Raw genomic sequence first — 25,000 nt, 5'->3', positions numbered from 1 at the left:
TCGAGAAATGTACAGAATTGTACACATCTGTTCCCTCGCACCGGAAGTCCTTGTAAAAAACAACTTGACAAATAGTTTCGTTTCACAAACGAAAAAGACTAGAGTATTGTGCCAATCCAAGACAAATTAAAAAGACCATTAAAAAGAATCTTGAATCTTGAATCTTGAGTCAGCGGGCTGCTGTGTGCTGAGAGCGTCTCGACGACAACAAAGGCATGCTCAGCTCAGCGCCTATCTGACAGCAGGGAAGTCAACAAGGACAAAAATAGTCAAACCGCCACCGCTCGCTTCTGGCAATGAGCTGACACGCTTTCAAAAGGCCCTCAACTATAGTGCATTTCAAAGTGCACTGCAAATGGACAGTCGAGATAAATATATTATGTAAATAAATAAACCGCACCATATACACACACACACACACACACACACACACACACACACACACACACACACACACACACACACACACACACACACACACACACACACACACACACACACACACACACACACACACACACACACACACACACACACACACACACACACACACAACACCCCTCACAGCTGACTGACAGCTTTGTCTAGAAGCTACGGCTGACAAGCAGACCACCATTAGCTAAAGAAATCAAGCTAGTGTGAACAGTTTAAAAACAAGTCCGATAGGCAGACAAAGCGTCCAAAAGCACAAATATGAAGACAGTAAAGCGATGATCGTGTTTTGGCCGATTTAAAGAATGCGTTTCAGACGGACGGACAGACAGAAGGACGGACAGACATACCCTCTTACAGAGATGCTAGGACGCATCTAAAAGCCGTAAGCTTGAGGGTGAAGTGGCACATGGCGATTCCTGGGTCTTTTCCCAACCCTACCCAGGGTTCCCACACCTTTTTCATGAACAAAGTCAAGTACTTTTCAAGCACTTTCAAGCACCAACTTTTCAGCTTTCTAGCACCTTTAAAAGGATGTGGGGAGGGGGTGTGGGGGTCCTCCCCCAGAAAATGTTGTGTTTTTAAGATGCAATTTCCTGCATTCTAATCAATTTTAGGGTGTCGAATGGCAAATCCCATCTGACATCTCACTCCCTCAGATTTTTGATGTACCTGAACAATTTATCTCTATCATTTGGCTTACTGAGTTTGACTTGACACAAATTTCAAGCATTTTCAAGGAATTAAAGCACCAGTGGGAACCCTCCTACTCTCCCTCTCTCTTCCTCTTCCCTTCTTAATGTTATATCCATGATAAAGGCAAAAAAAACCAAGGTGTTGGCTTACCGTCTTTGGTGACGTGGATGACAAACAGGCCCTCTTCGTTGCCAAGGGCAACTCGCTCATGATCTTAAAAAAAACAGACAGAGGAGAGGGAGTGTGTGACTACGGTGGGATGACTTATGTGGCTGTGGGTGAGCGTGTGTGGGAAAGAGAGAGAGAGAGAGAGAGAGAGAGAGAGAGAGAGAGAGAGAGACAGAGACAGAGAGACAGAGAGAGGGACAGAGACAGACGTGTGTGTGTGTATGTGTGTGTATGTGTGGAGATGTGAATGTGACAGTCAAGTAAGACATCAGAGGGCACAGCACAGGGTAGAGGCATTTCCAATGGAAACAAACACTGAGAGCGTGACAGACAGACATATGAAAGGATATTATCGTTTAAGAGAATAACAGGCAAAGGAATGAATAACAGGCACAAACAACAGAAAGAAGATACGGAGAACTGTGTGTGTGTGTGTGTAGGCCTGGGTATTGATTGACAATTTTCGGTTCCGGTTCCATTTCCGGTTCCTTCGTTTCGGTTCCGGTGCCAAAACGGTTCCATTTTCGGTTCCTAGAAACCCTGAATTAAACCTGCAGTTACCCAAAGTGGCCAGTAGATGGCGTAACGGGTCTGTAAATCATGAGTTTCCCTGCCTGCCACAAGGCGGCGCTCATCGTGACTTAAGCAATGGCGGGTTAAAGGCATTTAATTCCATACAGCATTCATGATTAATTGCATGCTGCAAGTTGTCCTCTCGGCATGGCTTGGCAAGTATAATAAACGGTTTTGATACTGATAAATGTACTCATGTCTGATTAAAATTGTTCTGCTGTACGGTGCAACTTCACTTCTGGTACCAATCCTATAGCGTGCCTGACATGATTTTTTAATGTAGCCTACGCTACCCAGTCTGTCGACAGCTGGGGCTTTTCTACTAGGTTCTGCAGAACTGTTCTAACACAACTAGGCTTCATAAATATTTATGAAACTTGACGGGGGCTCGATGGTGCTGTCTCGCACGCATTTCCATACAGGGACTAGAACTGGGCCGTATGATCAGCTGCTGCAAGCGACAACACTGTGCTTTCACGCCATGGTGAATCTGAGTCTTAATCTAAACGATACATAGGCCTAAATATATATATAACCAGCGATCTCCTTCTCCTACAGACATGTGTTAGGGCTTGTTCGAAAGCTGCGAACCTTAGCTTTTTACAGTTTTTTACGGCACGTTTTTATGTTCTTTCATTCAAAAGTTATTGAACTGTAAGCGGCCGCTGAGCAAGTGAACAAATAGCGCTTTCCAACCATTTTTTTATCTCGTCATTTTTTTTCCTAACAGCCAGCGATCTCCTTAACCTAGACCTACAGACATGTGTTAGGGCTTGTTCGAAAGCTGAGATTCTTAGCTTTTTACAGTTTTTTACGGAACGTGTTTATGTTCTTTCATTCAAAAGTTAATGAGCTGTAAGCGGCCGCTGTTGCAAGTAAAAAAAATAGCGCTTCCAACCATTTTTTATCTCGTCATTTTTTTCCTAACAGCCAGCGATCTCCTTAACCTAGACCTACAGACATGTGTTAGGGCTTGTTCGAAAGCTGAGATTCTTAGCTTTTTACAGTTTTTTACGGAACGTTTTTATGTTCTTTCAATCCACAGTTATTTAACCTTAAGCGGCCGCTACTTCAAGTAGCCTAAACAATGGCGTTATTCTCCAGCCAGAAAGAGAGGAAATCTTTTTTGTCGCTGCTCTTTGTTCCCTCGAATTAAACCGATGGTCTAAATAGGCTACATTTGTACGTCCCCAACACAAGACCAGTTCTTTCTAAGTTAGCTCTTTTCATGGAAAAACATGTTTTCAAGGAGTCAGAGACATATTCCTGAAGAGTAAATGAAGTGCGAAACGGGAAGAGGAGGAGCGTGGTCAGTTTGTGACACTTGTGATTGGCTGAAATGGCCGCGTGCTTAAACACACATTTGATGGCTCTGACAGTCAAGGGTGGAAGGTTTAGGAACCGAAACGTGGAACCGGCAGACAAGGCACGTTTCGATGCCAAGTAGAACCTTAGCTTTTAATTCGGTTCCATCAAAGAATTGAATTTCGGTACCCAGTCCTATGTGTGTGTGTGTGTGTGTGTGTGTGTGTGTGTGTGTGTGTGTGTGTGTGTGTGTGTGTGTGTGTGTGTGTGTGTGTGTGTGTGTGTGTGTGTGTGTGTGTGTGTGTGTGTGTGTGTGTGTGTGTGTGTGTGTGTGTGTGTGTGTGTGTTACCTATGATGGCCGCGGTCTGAGTTCCCTTGATGAGGAGCAGTGTGCGGTCGTAGGCCTCTTTAGTGTGTGTGTGTGTGTGTGTGTGTGTGTGTATGTGTGTGTGTGTGCGCGCGTGCGTGCATTCGTGTGTGTGTTACCTATGATGGCTGCGGTCTGCGTTCCCTTGATTAGCGGTAGTGTGCTGTCGTAGGCCTCCTTGGGGGCGTAGACGCTTCTCTCCTTCAGCTTGTGCTTGCGCAGGATTCGCTGCAGTTCCGTCAGAAGCCCCACCCACTTGTTGCGCTCGTGGTCGCTGTCGGCCAGGATCAAGATGGACGCCTTCTGGCCCGGAGACGCCGACAGCTGCGAACCCGTTACCTAGGGTGATGAGACGAGACGAGGCGCGAGCCGAAAGCAGGAAGTGAGACTCAGGTGACTGTCTAGTCTACCCAGCCTGGTCCACATATCTCGAAAGCATCGTTGCTAACCAGTTAGCAGGTTCCATTGCAACTACGTAAGTAAGTTGTTGTCGAGAAATGCAAGTCTGGCTCAGTCATCTTGTACACCCATTTCTCAGAGGGCAAGATTGGCCCAACGCTTACAAATGACTCTGTTTGCAACTGGACGATTGCCTGGTTAACACAGTTGAGATGTACGTCAAGAGGCTACCTATGCAATTTCTCATAGGAAAGGTGTGGTTTACGATTTCCCATGGCCGTTTATTGGGTGTTACGAATGTATCATTTGACATATACCCTACGTAGCCCATAGCCACTCATATAAGAGAATCCATGCAGTCTTTCAGATCATAACGATCGTGCAAAGCAGCATGGGACAGACATACCATATACGTAGTACAATATGCAGGTGTCACTTACCCTGAATATGCAGGGGATGTCCTTGCGATTGGCATGGATGACATCAGAGGCCAACACGGAGCTGACAGAGAACTCCTCATCCCTACACACACACACAAACACACAAACACACACGCACACACACAAACACACACACACACACACACACACACACACACACACACACACACACACACACACACACACACACACACACACACACACACACACACACACACACACACACACACACACACACACACACACACACACACACACGGGCAACATTTAGACGGCAGAAAAATTATAGAATCACACAGTCCCAACACTGCCCACCCATCACCATAAATCTAAACCTTCTGTCCAGTTTCAGTTTTATATATGTAGCACTGACGTGTATAGTATAACTGGACTGCGGATGTTCGATGTGTTGTGAAGCAACGGCTGGGGGCGGGACATGGGACGATTTTTGGGCGGAAGAAGGAAGTAGAGCGCCTTTTTCCATTGATCTCTATGGTGGACTTGAAGCCATATAGTTCCTAGGCAATTCTTGCCAAGTCGGCCCTGTTTCGTTAAAACGGTAGTCTCCCCTCCCTCCCAAACAACCCAGATATTTTCTTCGGGCTGACCCTTTATTTAAGAAAGCTATTAAAATAGTTTAAATGACCAATGAGCATGGCTATTTGGGTTGATTGGCAGTTGCCATTCTTTAGAATTATTGTTTTGATTGACAGGCAGGCCGTTGTCAAGGAGAAGGGCGAGTCTCGCGGCGTCTCCAGGGGAAGCCCCCTCCCTCCCTGCTGCATTACTTTCAACCAGCTCTGCTTTCAACAGCTTCATTACTGCGATGGGTTATTTAATTTTGGTACACTTTCCCCACAAATATGCGTTGTTGTACTTTTGGATGTACTTCTCCGTACTCTGTAAGGACCTCTGCAGTTTTGGTAAGTAAAATAAAAACATGTATATACGTGGCTGATTGACCAAAATGACTGAGCTTTGTTAAACAAACACGTACGACAATGCTAGCTTGTTATTAGCCCAAGACAGCATGCTGATCTTTCAGTGTTTGATGATCTGTCGGCTTGTCAAGTAACTTAATTATAATTTGAATGCCATTGCTTTTGAAAGCAAAATGTGTCTGTTTGGCGTGCGTCAGGTGTAATTCCCTCCTTCCATACCGTAGCCAAGTCCTTACATCAAGATGAGTAAACATTTCACTACCATTCTGGCACTATGCTGGCCAGTGGCCACATCGGAAAAGCAACGTAGTCTGGCTGTGTTCCTCCGTCAACTGTTAAATATTGTTTGTTTCTGTGTTGCCAAATTGCTAGTTGGTGATGAAATGATGGTCATTGGTACGTTCGTTTTCAGTATGCAAATTGCGTCATTAATGTTGACTGTACTGAGTGACGAGTGCATAGTGTAATGCAAATTGTGTCATTAATGTTTAATTGTAGGCCTACTGACGAGTGCATTGTGTAGTAAACATTTCCCCATCCTCATGTGACATGGTTTCATTCTGTAGGCAAACAACAAACCACACTTCACCTGGAAAACAGAGCCAGGACTCACTGTCAGGTAAGTAAAGTTTCAAATCCTTAAAGTATGCTCCTGAGTTAAGACCAGAGACCTTCCAATGTAAAGCTAACACCATCATCTGCTTACTCTGCATGTGTTTATATATTAGTAATAAAATAGTAATGAAATATAGTCCAGGAAGACAGATGCTGAGGCACTCAAGGTTGCAATTTTTTTACTTTTTTATTTGGCTACAATGCCTACGCGTTTCGGCCCTTATGGCCTTCTTCAGGGCGTAGGATACGCCCTGAAGAAGGCCATAAGGACCGAAACGCGTAGGCATTGTAGCCAAATAAAAAAGTTTTTTTTAAAAGAATTGCAACCTTGAGTGCCTCAACATCTGTCCTCCTGGACCAAGTTTGAGAGCCTCTACACTGATGAGCACCAAGGAAAAAAGGTGAAGACCCAGAAGCACTCCAATTACCTGCTTGTGAGTAATGAAATATATGTTGTTCTCATCACCCTTCGTTTGTCATCATTTTCTTTACAGATGTCTGAAAATGTACAGTAGGCTACACGCCAGCAGGTCTCACCATAGTCAACATCATCAAGGATTGTCACTCCGACCTGAGAAGAGGCCCCATAGAGACACGGACAAGGACCAGCCACTGTTGCCAGTGCACAACTGAGGACCCGACCAGCCTGCTGCCATCTATGATGCTATATAGTACCCGGTATGTAACATTACACTACACTCAGCCAATGCTTTCATCCAAAGCTTATCACTTATTTTTACATGTGCCTCCCAATTTGAAGGGACAAAAAGTAATTGGACTGGATAAAAGTATACATCAAGCGTAGAAAACTCTTAGCATTTTGTCAGTAGCCACTATCTTCAATAATTACAAGGGTACCAATTCTATTGACAGATATGCATGCCCACACCATGAAACTACCACCCCATGATTTTCACTGATTAGGCAGCATGCTTTGAAACATGAGCAGCCCATATCCTTATCTATTGTGTTTTCTTCCCATGAACCTAAGTTGTTGGTGTATCAAACGGTGACGTATTCTCATCACACTTCATATGCCATTATTTTATTTACAGCGGAGCGGTCTGAAGACGTGGAGTACACTGCAGCAGGTATCACATGACCAAGGACTTGGACAACGTCTCTGTTTACATCTATAGTGTATTACACAAGTGAGTGTACACCCCCATATTTCTGCAGATGTAATGGGACAATAAAGACATTTGAAAACTGAAAATGAAGTCTGCACTTCAAGCTCATCACATTAAATAAGTAAAACAGGAGCTTGGTGAGCAGACTTAATTTTCAGTTGTCATTTGACTTTGTTAGTCCTGCACCCAAAACTTTTTTGAGAAGGATGTTCATGGGTTTTTCCTTTTTAAACAAATGTAGACATTTGTAGACACTGAAATGTTATAGTTACTCTATATATACCAGTGATATGCTTCAATTATGTTAATGTTACATTTATTATTTTTTAAAAATAGATTTGTATTTATCGTTACAGCTGAAGATGTGCACAGTACGCTACTGCCTGCATCCTACCACCACAGAGGATCCGATATGCAGAACCAGCTTCAAAAACCATTGCAATTATGAAACACAGTTAATAAATGCTTATATACAGCAGCCCGCACATTTTGTTTAATTTGTAATATTGGTTAACACACTATTGTAACAACTGTTTAGATCGGTGTTTCCCAACCAGGGGTACATGTACCACTAGGGGTACGTGAACACAATGCAGGTGGTACATGCATTGGCAGGTATCAATAAAAAGAAATGTATGGAGCATAATCATATTGGGATAGAGCAGTGGTTCCTAACCTATGGGTCGGGACCCAACTTATGGGTCGCCAAAGATCCACAGTGGGTCGCGAAGCCCTCTTGATTTTAAGGGGTTTCGTTTTAATACCATATAGCCCATGTTCAATATATGACAAAGTAAAGCTTTTAAACTGATATATGCATAGAGGCAACAAAATGTAAGCGACACATTAAACAGTCATTCTATATTTGACTGAAGACAAATTGAGGAATACAATTTTCTAATGAGTTTCCGCATGACTCCCTCTCGCCTGGGACTCCCTCTCGCGTGGGCGCTGGCATGATTGGGTCACCAAAGCTTACAATGGTAAAAATATGGGTCCCTGAAGAAAAAGGTTGGGAACCACTGGGATAGAGGAAGATATACAGTAGACTAGAGCATGAGGGAGGGGGTACTCATGGTATGACAAAAATGCTTAGGGGGTACATGAGACAAAAAAGAAGTTGGGAGACACTGTGTGATTGAAGTAATGCATTTCTTACAAGCTTGGGGAAGAATGTCCACTCCATGATTTGCAAGTTTAAAAAGCTGAACATAAGGGTGAATATTTCATTTTAATCTTTATGTCAAGCATACAAAACACCCAGATGTTTAGTCATAGCCTACTGTAGGCCAGCTATGTTTTACTAACTGAAAGGTGTTAACTTTGGTTTGTTTACCATACCGTCTACTTCTAAGAGTGATTTTGTATTCTGAATCTTTTCAAAAACTGGGGGGATCAGCAAAAAAATGGTCATGATGACTGCTCGACACGGCAATCTTCATCTTCAATCTTCCGGATGACAGCTTGGCGTCGAGGAGCCTTTCTTCAGCGTCCATGGTTTGTCTGTCAAACGGAAAGGTTTTGCATGTCATTTGATGCCCAAACATTCAAAGTTATTTACAAATGTCCGTAGAGGATTAACTTGGTGTGGCAGACACAAACCAAACAATATTTTACGCAGATGTACAACATGAAAATTGGAGCATTCTGAGCTCTCATACAAAAGCAATGTTGATACCGAGTATTGCTGACATGGATTATGTTTTGCCAAACGGTACGCCGACCCCAAAGACACATCTGCATGTTCTGTGTACAGCTCTGTTTGTAGCCTAACTTCCCATTTGTCTTTAATTGCGGCTACATTACAACGTGGTGAAGTAACTTATAGTATAGGTCTTTCGCCACTCGGCTGGCTCACGTTAGATGCTAAGCTAAAATTATTATGGTCATCATAACAAGCTCTTCAAGGTTTCGTTAACCCAAAGTATCATTTTATTAATAGCATGGTATATTTGCCATACTTACCGATCACCAGTTCCATTTGAACTTGTGTTGCTGTTTTTATGACAATCAAGGGTTTCTGTGTCGACCAGTTCCACAGCTGAAAAGTGGGTTCAATATTTCTGCTGGGGACGCCATGTCATATTCGGGTGGGAGGGGCGGGACATGTCTTGAAGTGTCTGTTTGTGGATTGGCCGGCGATGTCGACCTATCAGCAATGTAGCTCAACGTTGTCAAGGTGATTATTATATTTCCGCATTTTTGGGGCGGAAGTAAATCAGCCGCGGTTGCTTCAAAACCGTTGAATGGAGTTCTATCGAACTCCGCAGTCCAGTTATACTATACACGTCAGTGATATGTAGCCTTTACTTGGCATGTTGTGCAATTACATAAATACTAAATCAGAATCAGAATTAGTCCTGAATTAGGCTGACCACTACGCTGGGCTGTGTGTGTGTGTGTGTGTGTGTGTGTGTGTGTGTGTGTGTGTGTGTGTGTGTGTGTGTGTGTGTGTGTGTGTGTGTGTGTGTGTGTGTGTGTGTGTGTGTGTGTGTGTGTGTGTGTGTGTGTGTGTGTGTGTGTGTGTGTGTGTGTGTGTGTGTGTGCTAACTCCTCACCTCATGTCGATGACCTGGCTGACCACTACGCTGGGCTGCGTGGCCTTGCCCTCCCCCAGCTCATACAGGAAGAGTTTGAAGTCACACACCACCGCCAACGCCCGCTGCCAACCCTTCTTCACGCCAGTGGGCTTAGGCACCTGAGGAGAGGAGGAGGAGGAGGAGGAGAGGAGAGGGGAGGAGAGGAGAGGAGAGGAGGGGGAGGAGAGGAGAGGAGGGGAGGGGGAGGAGGGGGAGAGGAGAGGAGGAGGAGGAGGAGGAGGAGGAGGAGGAGGAGGAGGAGGAGAGGTGGAGAGAGGAGAGGACCGGAGAGGAGGGGAGGGGAGGAGGAGGTGAGGAGAGCAGAGAGGAGATGAGGGGAGAGGAGAGGAGAGGAGAGGAGAGGAGAGGAGGAGGAGGAGGAGAGGAGAGGAGAGGAGGAGTAGGAGGAGTAGAGGAGAAGAGAGGGGAGGAGGAGGAGGAGAGGAGAGGACAGGAGAGGAGCGGAGAGGACAGGAGAGGAGCGGAGAGGAGAGGAGAGGAGAGGAGAGGAGAGGAGAGGAGAGGAGAGGAGAGGAGAGGTTTAATAACCCTGTGTCTATATGAATCACACATCAACTAACTGATATTCTGATGTGTACACACACATGCAGAAACATACTTGTACAGACACACATGTGCGTGCGTGCATACACACACGCACACATACAAACACACACACACACACACACACACACACACACACACACACACACACACACACACACACACACACACACACACACACACACACACACACACACACACACACACACACACACACACACACACACACACACACACACACACACACACGATATTCTGATGTGTACACATGCACGCATACACACACGCACACAAACACGCACACATACAAACACACACACGCACGCACGCACGCCCAGCCTTACCCTGACGTGGCCCTCGTAGGCGGTCCCGATGCCCCTCTGAGGGTCGATGCCCAGGGGTCCCTTGGTCTGGTCGGGGGGCACGGGACACACTGCTGGGGCCTTCTCCGCACACGCCACGTGGCACGAGAAGTTGCACACTGCCAACGAACGCACACACACACACATTTTATCAATCAATCAATCAATCAATCAAGTAGGTTTATTAGGACCATGTGCAATTAAAACATAAATGTTTCCATTTCATGTATCACACCAGATTTAGCCTTGGGCTAGTTTTCATCAGTAGTCCTTGAGATTAAAAAATAAATAGTATACAATAGAATAATAAAGTAAAGCACCAGTCAAAAACAAAATGAAAATACAGATAAAAACAATAAACAAACTTTACTTTACTTGTATTGACAGATATACAATTATCATGGCACAGTCCAAATTTAGAAGAACTTAAACTTCTGTATAGCACTAAGTCTTCTGCTCATGATGTTCTAAGGATAAAAGTGGCACCTGTGTCTCCAGATGAAGAGGCTCCCTAATATGATACTGAACAGAATTTGGACAATTGTTTGGCCCTTCTTTTTGCCAGTCCACAGATCTGTGCAACACTCTTGTTGAGTTTTCAATGTTTTTCCGTAACAACACAGTCAAGCTACCTCATTAGGAGCAATGGAGTAAATGGTGCATCAGCTATATAATATCATATGCTAGAGTTGTACTTAAGAAAAAAGGAAGCAAAGGAGAGCACTCTTCAGATTTTTTCATTGTTTATTCGCCCACGAACATTTCGGGGAGAGCCCTTCCTCAGCGTGCTCCGCCCAAAACGTTTGTGGGTGAATAAACAAAGAAAAAATCCTCGTCCTTCGATTCCTTCATCAATTAATTTACGGTTTGTGTGGGATTCAGTACCCAGTTAAAGGGACACTGTGCAGGAAATGGTCAAAAAAGGTACTGCAACTATGCTGCTCATTGAAACTGGGCTGCCGTTTTTGATCTTTTCATGAAAGTTTACTAAGTAATAAACTAATATTTTCTAGTATGGCCCAAGTTATTTTTGCAGCTAAAATGGCTATTTCTGGAAATTCAAAATGGCGGACCATGGAGAAGATCCCCCTTTTCATGTATGAAAAGTGCAATTTTTCCAGTCATAATGAATACTTACAATTTCATGGTAGTGGTAAATATTCATGAAAAAGGTAACATTAGTGAATGGGTAGCATGAATTCTGGAAATAAACAACTAAAAATCTTACACATTGTCCCTTTAAGAACTGTGAGAATCATTAGGCGATAGTCTGACCGCGTCTTCTCTAGTTTAGAAGTGTTGTACTTACACCAGGAATTGACTTCTACTTTGGCCTCTGACAGCTCTGCCGCTTACCTTCACATATGCAGCCCTGTCGAATCAGGCCCACCATGAGCGATGTGCACTGGTTGCATTTGGTCGGCACGGTGAACGACTTCACCACAAACTGGTGAGCTTTAGGCTGTAGGAGGAGAGGAGAGGAGAGGGTAGATGTGAAGTCAAGGTAAACATGATAAAAGTCCACTTCAACCAGCATTTTTCTGTTCCCACTTTTTTGTTACTTTTTTTTTTTTTTTACCTTTTCATTTTTCGCTGTCATTTGGTTGTCCTGCTCTCAGGTCGGACGTTTTTTGGATGTGCTAGCTTTAACCCATTGTGTCCTGGAGCAACATATATGCTGCATTCAAGTTCTTGAGATTTTAGCTGTTTTATTAAAGATGTGGGTATGTTAGAGCTGAATGAACACTATACTAGTGCAAAATGAAGGTTCTAGATTTTAAATGTAACCTATTTCATGTTTGTATGTGCTTCGGAGGCTGAGATATTTAGGATTTAATAGGCAGCGGGCACCCTTTCCCAAAAAGGGCTTAGGACAAAATGGGTTAAAAAAAACATCCTTCATCTAAATGCAAGCCCACCACAAGCATTAGAGATGGTTCGGGGTTGGCACTTTTGACACATTATTCATTATTGCGTTACACTTAGATGCCACTTTTAACCAAAGTGACTTACAATTATTTGCAGGGTATTGGTTTCAGTCGCTGGAGCAATGTGGGGTCAGGTGCCTTGCTCAAGGGCACTTCAGCCATGAATGGAGGTGTAGAGAGAGAGGTAAGGGTGGCTTACGACCCTGCAACTCTCTGATCTTAAGACCACCTCCCTAACCACTAGGCTACGGCTGCCCCAATGCATTATGACACAATGCCATGTGATGCCAACAGTTCCGAGTATTGGGGGAAATTGGGAATCAAAACGCCTTCTGTAACAAGACAGCTTGAGAAAATGCCTATTATTACGTCAACAGTGTGTGTTTTAGGCCAGGATATCCGAGGCACTTGGACTACAGTTGCTTGTTTGCCACTGTGTGTGTGTGTGTGTGTGTGTGTGTGTGTGTGTGTGTGTGTGTGTGTGTGTGTGTGTGTGTGTGTGCGTGCGTGCGTGCGTGCGTGCGTGCGTGCGTGCGTGCGTGCGTGCGTTCATACCTTTGGAGAGGAGTGTCCCAAACTGCCATATCCAGAACGCATGGTGGGGGTGTGAACTCGAGAGGGGTGATCCATCAACTGTGGGGTGACACAAACCACATGCCATTGCAGCTCTGTTTCCTTACTGACTGCTGCAGTACATTAATACAGTGGTTCTTAACCCATTGGGTCCTGGAGCGACATATACACTGCATTGAAGTTCTTGTGATTTGAGCTGTTTTATTAACAATGTGAGTATGTTAGAGTTGAATGAACACATTCTAGTGCAATATGAAGGTCCTAGCTTTTAAATGCAACTCATTTTATGTTTTTATGGGCTTCCGAGGCTGTGATATTTAGGAGGGCACCCTTTCCCAAAAAGGGCTTAGGCTAAAATGGGTTAACTGGAAAACTCACAATTTTCCATGTCATTATGTTGTGACCAGATTTTTTGTTAGGCTGTCGGCATGCTTGCTGTAGGATACGCAAGCGCCTGCACGATTCGTTCATGAACTCGTTAACATGCATATTCAATGTCAAATTTGCGCGCGTTGGACACGGCAGCCGTACTGTATGCGTGCGTCAGGTGCGATATCTTCAAACTCGCTGATTTTGTTTCCTTGCCCAGGGAGCCCCTCTTTTTGTTTTTTTCTTTTCCTTGCCGTCTGTGTTCCCAAATTCCGCATTGCAATGCTGCACGCTCTCTGCCCCCCGGATGATACCGCCAGTATTTTTGCGTCTTGGTCAACTGCTTTTAAAGCAAGCATGTGCAGTCGGTTGCTCGCGTTGACGTGTGTAATTTGCGGCTAGCGTGCCGAGACCTTAACGCTATCACAATCCTCAAATAGCTGTGAAAAATATAACCATGCATTTGATAATATGCATCAGCATTTGCAGTGTAAGCTGCTGACATGCAACTAATTATCAACTAGTGTAGAGGAATGTTAACCATGTTGCACTCTCTCTTAGACATCACAGTCATGTCTTCAATACTGCATCTTGCTTCAACTTTGACAATGAGAATGAAAGGGTAAATTAATATTTACAACACAGCTCCGCGACCCACCCAGGACCCCTTTGAGATCCATTTTTGGGTCCCAACCCACCAGTTAAGAAACACTGCATTAATACTGCGGTACAATACTACACCATACATTTCCCTCCAAATGGAAATGACCTCTCGCATGTTTTAGGGTCTGTGCATTTCACATAATGTGTGTGTGACGACGACAACAAATGTAAAATAAATGTATGCGTAAACAGTGACTGTGTGAAGGATCATCAATAAAACAATTTCACACACTGTGGTTGTGGCCCGCGGCCCTGTGACTTTTGAAATTGAACAATTGGACTGGGGAGAGGATTGCCTAAACTTGGAAGACAGAGAGACACAAACACACAGACAGACAGACAGACAGACAGACAGACAGACAGACAGACAGACAGACAGACAGACACACCAGGGGCCTCATTTATCAAGCGTTCTTAGGCACATATCTGTGCGTAAAGTGTGCGTGCGATCATTCCTGAGCAAAGTGTGGGATTTATGAACATGTACTTGAACGTAGAAATGTGCCTAAATTTACGCACACCTCAGACCATGCGTGCGAGTGGAAGAAACACGAAATTGCAAATAATATTGACCGTGCAAGCTACAGTTTGCTTTGAATGACAATGGAGTATGACAGTGTGCTATTTTACAGTGTTTTCATTCATGTGTGTCTCCTTCTTTTACTTATTTTGAAACACGGTCCTCCTCCTGTCGAGAGCACCTCCACTTCTGCCACAGAAATGGTTCTATCTCCGCACTTCCCGCCAGCGCTTCGACTGGCGTGTGTGTCCGCGTGTGTTCATGTGTGTCGGAACAGGGTGGCGCCTTCGAATTAACATGGCATTTGAATATATTTTAATACCATATATGGTTACTTGGAGGCGTTTCGGGATGCTAATTACCCCGAATGCGCGCGTGCACAGTGATTTGGAAGGTTTATCATGCAGACGTGTGCGTAGGAGCAGCCAACGCACGTTTGATAAATCCCGATTTTTCTGTACTTGCGAACATTCTAAATTTCACTCCTAAGACACAATTTAGAAGACATTCTACGAACTGATGATAAATGAGGCCCCAGGATTGTACGAAATTCCGAATAGAGGAATTTCAATTCAAAACAATGCCATAATACGAGCACTAGGTGGTGCCATTACCTTGATTTTCTTTTCATTTAATCTACACCACCCATTGAAAGTACATAGAACACCACCACCTAGTGTTCGTATTATGGCATTACTTTGAATTGAAATTCTTTCCATTCGGAATTTCGTACAAGCCTGACACACACACACACACACACACACACACACACACACACACACACACACACACACACACACACACACACACACACACACACACACACACACACACACACACACACGAACACACACCTCAATGGGCTCCATGTCGCTGGTGGTGGAGGGGGAGTGAGAGCGGGACACACGCCGCTTCTCGTCATCATGAGACGGAGTGTTGGAGGGGGTGTAGTCCACAGAGTCCAGCTGGAGGAGGAGAGGAGAGGGGGATGAGGAGAGAGAGAGTGGGGAGAGAGAGAGGTGGGGGTAGAGAGAGAGAGAGAAAGAGGGAGAGAGAGAGAGAGAGAGAGAGAGAGAGAGAGAAGGGAGGGAGAGAGAGAGAGAGAGAGAGAGAGAGAGAGAGAGAGAGAGAGAGAGAGAAAGAGCAGAGAGAGAGACAAAGAGCAGAGAGAGAGAGAGAGAGAGAGAGAGAGAGAGAGAGAGAGAGAGGATAGAGAGACAGAGTGAGACAAAGAGAGATAGAGAGCAGCAGAGAGAGAGAGAGAGACAGAGCGAGCCAAAGAGAGTCAGAGAGCAGCAGAGAGAGAGAGAGAGAGAGAGAGAGAGAGAGAGAGAGAGAGAGAGAGAGAGAGAGAGAGAGATCCAGAGTGACAGGATGGTAGATGAACAGAGAGGGACAGAAAGAGGTAGAGCAAGAGAGTGGTAGGGAAGAAAGAAAGAAAGAGAGACAATGTGAAGGAATAACGCAGCTGTTCTGTTCCTTTTAACCCATACAGTAGGAGGGAGAAAGGTCTCTGAAGCAGAGCACGTATGCAGTGCACGCACGCCCACACGCACACACACGCGCAGTCACTAAGCAAAGCATGCTGGGATACGCCATCAGCAGAAGACCATAAACCAGCACAGCAGCAACCCACCAATCAGAATCAAGGTCAAAAAATAAACTGTCAGCCTCAAAACAGCAGATGTCTTGTTCAGTGTAATTGTCTGATCTGGATCCCCCGTTTCCCAAAAGCTAACCAGGGGTGCATATCTCAAAAGCGTAGTTGTTAGCCAGTTAGCAACTTGGGTAGTTGCCAATGGGAAATTGCATTGCAAACCACAAAGTAGCTAATGTTGTAGGCAACTATGGTTTCGAGAAATGCACCCCAGAATAGCAACTTAGTCAGTTGCCAATGGGGAAACTGCATTGCAACCAAGTAAGTGGCTAACTTAGTTAGCAACGATGCTGTCGAGAAACGCACCCCCTGCTTCTGACACTCCAGATAACTTCTATCATTTAAAAAACAAATCTGATCCAATTGGTCAAAGTAACAGGGGGACCATCGGTGGAGAGGTTAGAGCCATTGTTACCCCTGACATGACAATACTGTGCAGTAGGAACAATCTCCTGTGAAGACAAACACCAATCCATCTCACGGAAGACTATGGCAGCTATTTTCATTAGTAAGTTGCATTTAACCTGTTAAGATATGGCGTTACACATTTGCTGTTACCAGAAGGGCAATGACCAAGTTGTAGTGCATTACAAAAGACGCTGTGGAATATACAGGTAGTAGTGTAGTACTATGGAAGTTATTCACTTTTCAATGTGGCATGCATTATTGGGATACAATGACCACTTCTACTACGTCCCCCTGCTAAATTATATTTGAAATGATGAAGACACTTCTATTGAGGAAGTGGAGACTTTGATTCGGCTGGCTGGCTGTGCAAGAAGGGTTACAGGCCAAGCAAAGCAAAAAACAACAAATGCAGACAGCATGCCCCCACGGACAGACCAGGGGCCTATACTACAAAGCTGGTTCAGGAGTAAACCAGGCTTAGTTACGAGGTAAATCATCTAATAGAAGTCCTCCTTTTCTTAAGAAACCAGCTTTGCAGTATAGGCCCCTGGACATAACACCCAGAACACAAGAAACACTGGCAGAACGGGAAACAAGTTTCAATTCCACAAGCATTTCTGTTATCTTTCCACACTTAAAATCATTCTTGAATCCTGCTGTTGATTCAGTTTATGTTGCAGTGGACTTTGTGACCGGACACAGGGTAAACACAAGCCTCAACAGACAACAACTTCACTCTGAGTTAAATTATTGTAAGCATGAACGACGGTCAAACAGTTAATCGTCAGTTGTTCTTGTGAGATGCACATTGATAGCTCCCGGTCAGATGCTTTGAGGTGCGAGTTAGTCACATGTCACCATTTCTCCATTCCAGAGAATGCAAAGAAAAAAACGCATCATTTCCTGTCACCGAAACGTCCCCTGTGGAACCATGCACACCTGAAATACCATGTGAGACCATGCACACAACCAAAGACCTATGCAACACACACACACACATACACAGAAGATGCCCCCACCTCCAACCACGCACGCACGCACGCACGCACGCACGCACGCACGCACGCACGCACGCACGCACACACGCACACACGCACACACGCACACACCAGTGGCAGCAGGCATTGAGAGGTGAGAACAGATGCCATAATACTCCCAAGGCAGAGGAGGATGTAAGTAAGTCGGAGAAGAAACATAAACAAACAAATAAACAATAAACAAACATAAACAACAAACAGGTGCTTACACGTCGGCCTTTGCTGCCTGGACCCACGGAGGGGGAACGCTTTAGGGAGAGAAGAGGAGAGAGGAGGATCAGGGGGAGGGTTGGGGGAGAAGTGAGAGAGAGAGAGAGGAACAGGAGGAGGAGGGGGTGTAGAGAGGAGGAGAGAGAGAGGAACAGGAGGAGGAGGGGGTGTAGAGAGGAGGAGAGAGAGAGGGGGGGTGGAGGAGAGAAGAGAGAGAGAGAGAGAGGGAGTGAGAGAGGGGAAGAGAGAGAAGAAAAGGGGATAGGGAAGAAGGTGGAGAAAGATGGAGAGGAAGAGGAGGGGTAGAGGGGGTAGAGGGGGTAGAGGGGGTGGGGGTTAAGGAGAAGAGAGGGGTAAGTAAGTAGGGGATAACAAAAGTCTTTGGTGGGACTTTGAGACAGACACACTTTCTCCTGTGGGGGGTTGCACTTTACACAACAACAGGTTTTCAATTTCTTCATTTATGTCAGCCTACTGCCAGCTGGCAGAACTGTGTGTGTGTGTGTGTGTGTGTGTGTGTGTGTGTGTGTGTGTGTGTGTGTGTGTGTGTGTGTGTGTGTGTGTGTATGTGTGTGTGTGTGTGTGTGTGTGTGTGTGTGTGTGTGTGTGTGAGATCCACATTGAGTTTTAAGTATGCATGTGCTTGTGTGTGTGCATGCTTGTGTGTGCGCGTGTGTGCGTTTGCACATGCATGTGTGCGTGCGTGCTTGCTGTTGTGTCAAGACAACGGTTTACTGTAAATGAACACGTTGTTTTGGTGCGCATGTGTGTGTGTGTGTGTGTGCGTCTCCCCACGTGTGTGGGTGTGTTAAGTGCGCTGGGGTTAAATGAGGAGAGGTGAGGTGAGGTGAGGTGAGATCAGGTGAGGTAAGGTAAGGTGAGGCTACATGTTCAGGCTGGGAGTGAGACAGACAGACAGGCAGAGAGACAGACAGACAGACAGACAGAAAGACAGACAGACAGTCAGACAGACAGACAAACATGCAGAAACGCAGACAGAAAGACAGACAGACAGGCAGGCAGGTCGACAGACAGACAGACAGACAGACAGACAGACAGGCAGAGAGACAGACAGACAGATAGACAGACAGACAGACAGACAGACAGACAGACAGACAGGCAGACAGACAGACAGACAGACAGACAGACAGACAGACAGACAGACAGGTTGGGACACATCTGGTGCCTGCTCTTCTTCTCCTGGTGTGGAGTGATGCCAAACCTAAAATGCCACATCAACACCACACCCACCACAACCATGTGACTCATGAGGTACCAGAGGAACGGGCTGTAGGCCTACTGAGTGTGTGTGTGTGTGTGTGTGTGTGTGTGTGTGTGTGTGTGTGTGTGTGTGTGTGTGTGTGTGTGTGTGTGTGGTGTGCATGCACTTGTGTATGTACTATGCATGTGTATGTGTGTACATGTGTGTGTGTGTGCATGCGTGTATGAGTGTGCGAGGACACACGCTTGTGTGTGCGTGTGCGTGTGCGTGTGTGTACTTCCGTGATCACAAATGTGTGTGTATGGATGCATACCTGTGTTATTTTGCATACCTGTACATGTAAAGGGATTCTGTGAGTTAGGAGTGATGAACTTGATCAGAAAAGAAAAAGGAAAACAAAGAAAAAAGGCCAGGAAAAGTGTGCGTGTGCGTGTGCGTGTGCGTGTGCGTGTGCGTGTGCGTGTGTGTAGATAGGAGGCTGTCAATACTGCCAGCTGTGGCGTTCACAACTGGCATCTGAAGCACACAGTGCTGAGAGCAGATAGAACAAGGGGAAGGGACGAAACATAAACATGACCATAACCATAAAGTCAAACAGACAGAGACACAGACACATAGAGACAAATGAACACATAAAGAGACGCACAGACACAGACACAGACACATTGAGACACATGAACTGTTGAATAGTTTGTCCTGTCCTGTCTATTGTCATGTCATGTATGTTATATCTAGGTGTGTATTGTATGTGTTAAATCTTGTGTTTATCATGTCATAGCACTGATTCTTGAGAAAGCGGCTAAAACATGTCTCTGCAATTAACTGCCAATTCTGATGAAAATAAACTATATTTTCATGAACAAAATGAATCCAGGTAAAGACCCAGGGGTCTGTTACACAAATGTACAGTCGTTTGAAATATTTAAGTGTAATTGTATTACTTTTCATGGCTATAAACCTGCCCACACCCTGTAAAAACAGCTGTCCCAAGGACAGACATCATCATTTCAATTGACTTAAAATTTAAAAATCACTGATATTATTGAATAATATCACCATGATGTGAAAGTCCATATTGAAGTGGTTCTGCAGATATGCACATAGTGTGTGTAAAGCAATATTTACTACTATTTTCTGATTGCTCAAAGTGTGTCCAGCATATTAGTCACCACCGTCAGATTTTTAAAAAAAGACAATAAAATCAGGTATGCACAAGGTCATTGTCATTACTTAGGACCCCTTTTCAAACCTTTAGCTCTACTGAATACTTCACCATCACTGAAGCTCCTGTAAGTTTACTAATTTCTCCTCAATTTGTTAATTTGTTTGGACACTGGTACTGTCCCAACCATAAACTGTCAACACCGTCGGGGGTTTTAATACTATTATGTTACATTAATGTTAATTATATATACTTTTTCAGAAGCGGCATGAAGCCCCTAAGAAACAGAGCGAAAACGAAGTGGCTAATGTGAGCAAAAAATGCATAATATGTAAAAGAGTGTTTTTTTGTCTCACACCGTCAGATGTCACCACCGTCAGATTTTGTTCCGCTCATCATCTTGTTCCATATTTTACTAAATTGTGCTGGTTAATGAAACATTACCAGACATGTTAGTAATAATTGTGACCCAAACTTATACTCCAGCCTGCACTGAGGTGCATTTGGAGGGTTTTTTGTCACAAAACCTGACGGTGGTGACATCTGATGTAGTTCACAAAAAAGCATGTGTTTTACATGTTTTTAACAAGTTTTAAGAATATGCTTCCAATAAGTATCTACAATTATGTTGAATTGCAAAAGTAATTCACTTAAATACAGTAAGCATATTTTTTTAACTTCTAATTCTGTCTGACGCTGGTGACAAAACCAAGAGCAAGCCCATTTTATGAAAAATGTAAAACATGGGGAGCTTGGCCAATACATTCACTGCACAGCCAAGACCTTCATCTATGATAATACACCTCTATATTTTGGATTTGAACAACTTAAAACCTGTTTATGCCAAATTTTCAATAATCTAGGCCTACTTCCTAGAGTATCTAACAAATGAAGAAAAAACACATGCACAAACATACTGTGCACACACAAAAATAAAGTGTTTACACTAGATGTCATTGACTTGAGAGGGCTATTTATTTTGCTAAATGTAGGTAATAATTAGGTCACTTTCACCACCTTCAGATTACTGTCACCACCGTCAGTTCTTAAGTCACCACCGTAAGGAGTTTTGGACATTTTAAATGAATGTCCTTACAAAATTTTCCTTTGGAGTTGTTGAATTATCAAAGTAATAGCAAATTTAAGCCTACACGAATATTTGTGAAATTACAAAAAAATTGTTTGATCTATTTAGGCATTAAGTAAGCATTGTCTGACAGCACATATTTTTAAATTAGAACACATGAAGCAGTATTAAAATAGAATGAAAGTTAATTTTCAACATTTAAAGGCGTATGTGTGAACCAAAAAACACACACAATCACTTAAGAACTCCAGATACATATGCAACCAAATCAATACACTTTTTATTGCTTTTAATTGTGTCTGACGGTGTTGACAAAAAACAAGGTATGATCGGAGGAAAACCTGATTTCTGAAAAAAAAATCAAAATGGGGAGATTGGCCTTGTGCATTTCTGAAAAGCCAAGACCTTTGTCTACGAGGATATACCATATTATTTTGTAATTCACTTCGTTTTTTTCTTTCAAGATTACAACCTGTTTTAGCCACTTTCTCAAGAATCAGTGATAGGCAATACAACCTGCCTGATGTGTACCTTACCTGCTGACAAAAATGTCCCCATTGGGGATAATAAAGTTTCTAACTAAAACTAACACAATGACAAACAGACAGACAGACAGACAGACAGACACATAGCTGAGTGCCTGAGTGGTCTGGACAGACATGGGGGATGTGCTCCAGTCCAGTCTGCCCTAATAGCCTAATACAGGAACGGAAACACAGCACTGGCACTAGAGCTTGAGGCCCAGAGAGAGAGAGAGAGAGAGAGGCCAGGAGCAGACTTACGTCATCCCACAACTCAATCAAAGAGGAGGGCCACTCCTCTAAGGAGAAGCCAGAGAAAGGATCCTGGTGGACCACAGGATGGATGACAAAAAGGACAGAAAAAGACAAAGACAGACAAGAACTGAAAACAGAACAGAAAAAGACAAGTACTGAAAACATAACAGAAAAAGACAAGAACTGAAAACATAACAGAAAAAGACAAGAACTGAAAACACAACAGAAAAAGACAAGAACTGAAAACATAACAGAAAAAGACAAGATACTGAAAACAAAGAAAAAGAAGAGACGTAAGTATTAAGATTGGCCCTAAGGGTTGGACAAAAAGTGTGTGTGTGTGTGTGTGTGTGTGTGTGTGTGTGTGTGTGTGTGTGTGTGTGTGTGTGTGTGTGTGTGTGTGTGTGTGTGTATAAAGCCAGAGAAAGGCTCCTGGTGGACGAAAGGACGGATGACAAAAAGGACAGAAAAAGACAAGACAGACAAGAACTGAAAACAAAGAAAAAGGATCGAAAGCAAGAGTATAAAGGTTGGCCCTAGGAGTTGGACAAAAAAAGAGGAATACAGTGTGTGTGCACATGCGTATGTTTACATTTTACGTTTGTGTGTGTGTGTGTGTGTGTGTGTGTGTGTGTGTGTGTGTGTGTGTGTGTGTGTGTGTGTGTGTGTACGTGTGTGTGTGTGTACGTGTGTGTGTGTGTGTGTGTGTGTGTGTGTGTGTGTGTGTGTGTGTGTGTGTGTGTGTGTGTGTGTGTGTGTGTGTGTGAGGATGGGGGCTTTTAGGAGCTTGGAGGAGAGAGTATCATGTTGAATAATTCAAATGGCAGAAAATATCTCAAAATAACGCAGGGAGGCTTTTGACATGAGAATAACTCTCACCAATGCACAGCTTCTCTCACATAAGACGCACGCACACGCACACGCACACGCACGCGCACACGCACACGCACACGCACACGCACACGCACACGCACACGCACACACACACCCTTATTTGGCAAGGTCCTGGGCAAGTGAAGAGATGGAGAGCAAGTGAGTAAACGGCTTCCTATTAACTAGTAAATGACATACAGAATATAATGTTGTTACATTTGACGGGTGACTATATATATACTTAGTAGAGTAGAGTAGAGTAGAGTAGAGCAACTTAATTGATCGCTGGGGGGGGATTCAGGTGTCAAGTAGCTTACATAAATACACAACGTGCCCACAAGGACAAATTCAAGACACGTATAACACAGGTAATATCTGCCTGATGGTCTAAGGACCGAAAGCTTGCAAGTCAAGTAAAGCTTCTTTGCACAAAAATAGACCTGAAGTGTGCGGATTGTCTTCTTTTTATACAGAAATTTCTACTGAAATCTGCATCTTCTAAACAAATGAGCGGTGGCCTATCAGAACTTAAAATATCAGGGAGGGGAAAAATAAAAACTAAAGAAAATGAATAATAATAAGGCAATTGTGCACAAACATATTCTGTGAGTAGGTGTAGCTGTAGACAAATGTGCAAAAAAAAAAAAAAACCCTTACATCGAACTGGTCCAGTCCGGAGGTGGGAGCGTTCAGGAACGCCAGGAAGGAATTCTGGGAGTCCTGGTGCTTCACTCCTGGACACAGAAAAAAGAAACACGATTGGTGCGTCCCACCCATTTAACAGTGGAATATTAAAGGGGTATGCCACTATTTTGGGGCTTAATACAGTTAAAATCGTTGGCCAAGGTTTATAAAGGTGGTAAAGTGTCTTATTTTTCATGTAAGCCGTTGTCTTGCTTTAAGACAAGTTAAAAGAGGGAGCATGTCGCTAAGCTAGTGAAAGTCAATGGATCCGTGTAGCATCCATTGACTTTCACTAGCTTAGCGAAAAATAAGACACTTTACCACCTTAATAAACCCCAGCCAACAATTTTAAATGTATTAAGCCCCAAAATAGTGGCATACCCCTTTAAGGGGATTCTAGCAATGGGAAAATGGAACCATTTCGTCAACTAGAATTATACAGAAAAGGTTATGGGAAGAACGACAAGCAAAAGGCGAGAAATGCAGATGTAAGTATAGAGTATGGCAAAGAAGAGATAAGGAGACGGGAGGAATAAAGCTGAGGAATACACAGGCAAATAAGGATGGAAAGACAGGAAAACCACAGAGAAATTAGAAGAGAAGGAAGAAAACCGAGAGAGCATGCACACACACACACACACACACACACACACACACACACACACACACACACACACACACACACACACACACACACACACACACACACACACACACACACACACACACACACACACACACACACACACACACACACACACACACACTGCAGTCTCGGGCACATTTTGCCACAGGAAAGAGATGGGTTGGGAAAGACCCGTGGAAAAAATACAAAGGATGAAATGAGAATCAGGAAGAGAAAAAGAGAGGAAAAGAAAGAGAGAGAGAGGAACAGAGAAAGAGAGAGAGAGAGAGAGAGAGAGAGAGAGAGAGAGAGAGAGAGAGAGAGAGAGAGAGAGAGAGAGAGAGAGAGAGAGAGAGACAGAAGGGCTGTGAATGGGGGAAATCCAAGCCAGACAAAAGAAGAGATGAGGGAGGAACAAGAGGAACAGATGAGAAATGGAGATGCTAACCAATGACAAATGGACATGGGCACACACGCATACACACACACACACATACAAACTCACACACACAACCACACATGCTCACCCACAATGGGGGAGAGAGAGGTGGGAGAAAAACAAAGGAGTGAGAGAGAGAGAGAGAGAGAGAGAGAGAGAGAGAGAGAGAGAGAGAGAGAGAGAGGAGAGAGAGAA

At 44.1% G+C, this 25,000-nt stretch overlaps 1 protein-coding gene and 2 long non-coding RNA genes across 6 annotated transcripts in view; 1 reads left to right on the top strand and 2 right to left on the bottom strand.

The window, feature by feature from the left end:
* The window catches only part of cdc42bpab (CDC42 binding protein kinase alpha (DMPK-like) b), a 152,660-nt gene that overhangs the window by 25,843 nt on the left and 101,817 nt on the right, over nucleotides 1-25,000 (bottom strand). For 2 of the 3 annotated variants that reach the window (XM_063223612.1, XM_063223611.1), the window contains exons 22-31: nucleotides 23,715-23,791; nucleotides 17,937-17,975; nucleotides 15,480-15,590; nucleotides 13,056-13,133; nucleotides 11,929-12,034; nucleotides 10,555-10,691; nucleotides 9,626-9,765; nucleotides 4,382-4,463; nucleotides 3,662-3,881; nucleotides 1,279-1,341 (exon numbers count right to left, since the gene is read on the bottom strand). In XM_063223612.1, coding sequence (XP_063079682.1) covers nucleotides 1,279-1,341; nucleotides 3,662-3,881; nucleotides 4,382-4,463; nucleotides 9,626-9,765; nucleotides 10,555-10,691; nucleotides 11,929-12,034; nucleotides 13,056-13,133; nucleotides 15,480-15,590; nucleotides 17,937-17,975; nucleotides 23,715-23,791 — 1,053 coding nt within the window. The remainder of the gene's footprint in view (nucleotides 1-1,278; nucleotides 1,342-3,661; nucleotides 3,882-4,381; nucleotides 4,464-9,625; nucleotides 9,766-10,554; nucleotides 10,692-11,928; nucleotides 12,035-13,055; nucleotides 13,134-15,479; nucleotides 15,591-17,936; nucleotides 17,976-23,714; nucleotides 23,792-25,000) is intronic. The other variant, XM_063223613.1, reaches the window with a different exon arrangement.
* LOC134469388 (uncharacterized) lies at nucleotides 4,988-7,545 on the top strand. Of its 2 annotated transcripts, XR_010038978.1 has the most exons (5): nucleotides 4,988-5,304; nucleotides 5,889-5,941; nucleotides 6,432-6,615; nucleotides 6,993-7,088; nucleotides 7,424-7,545. It is a non-coding gene; the product is annotated as an uncharacterized LOC134469388 (long non-coding RNA). The 2 variants fall into 2 exon arrangements; XR_010038977.1 differs by having other exon boundaries at nucleotides 4,988-5,941.
* Nucleotides 8,201-9,356, bottom strand: LOC134469387 (uncharacterized). Its single transcript, XR_010038976.1, has 2 exons — nucleotides 9,033-9,356; nucleotides 8,201-8,570 (listed from the first exon to the last, which is right to left on the bottom strand). It is a non-coding gene; the product is annotated as an uncharacterized LOC134469387 (long non-coding RNA).

The sequence above is a fragment of the Engraulis encrasicolus genome, chromosome 18 (genome assembly GCF_034702125.1).
Source record: "Engraulis encrasicolus isolate BLACKSEA-1 chromosome 18, IST_EnEncr_1.0, whole genome shotgun sequence".
Classification (NCBI taxonomy): Eukaryota; Metazoa; Chordata; class Actinopteri; order Clupeiformes; family Engraulidae; genus Engraulis; species Engraulis encrasicolus.
This window is presented reverse-complemented; position numbering and strand designations above follow the sequence as displayed.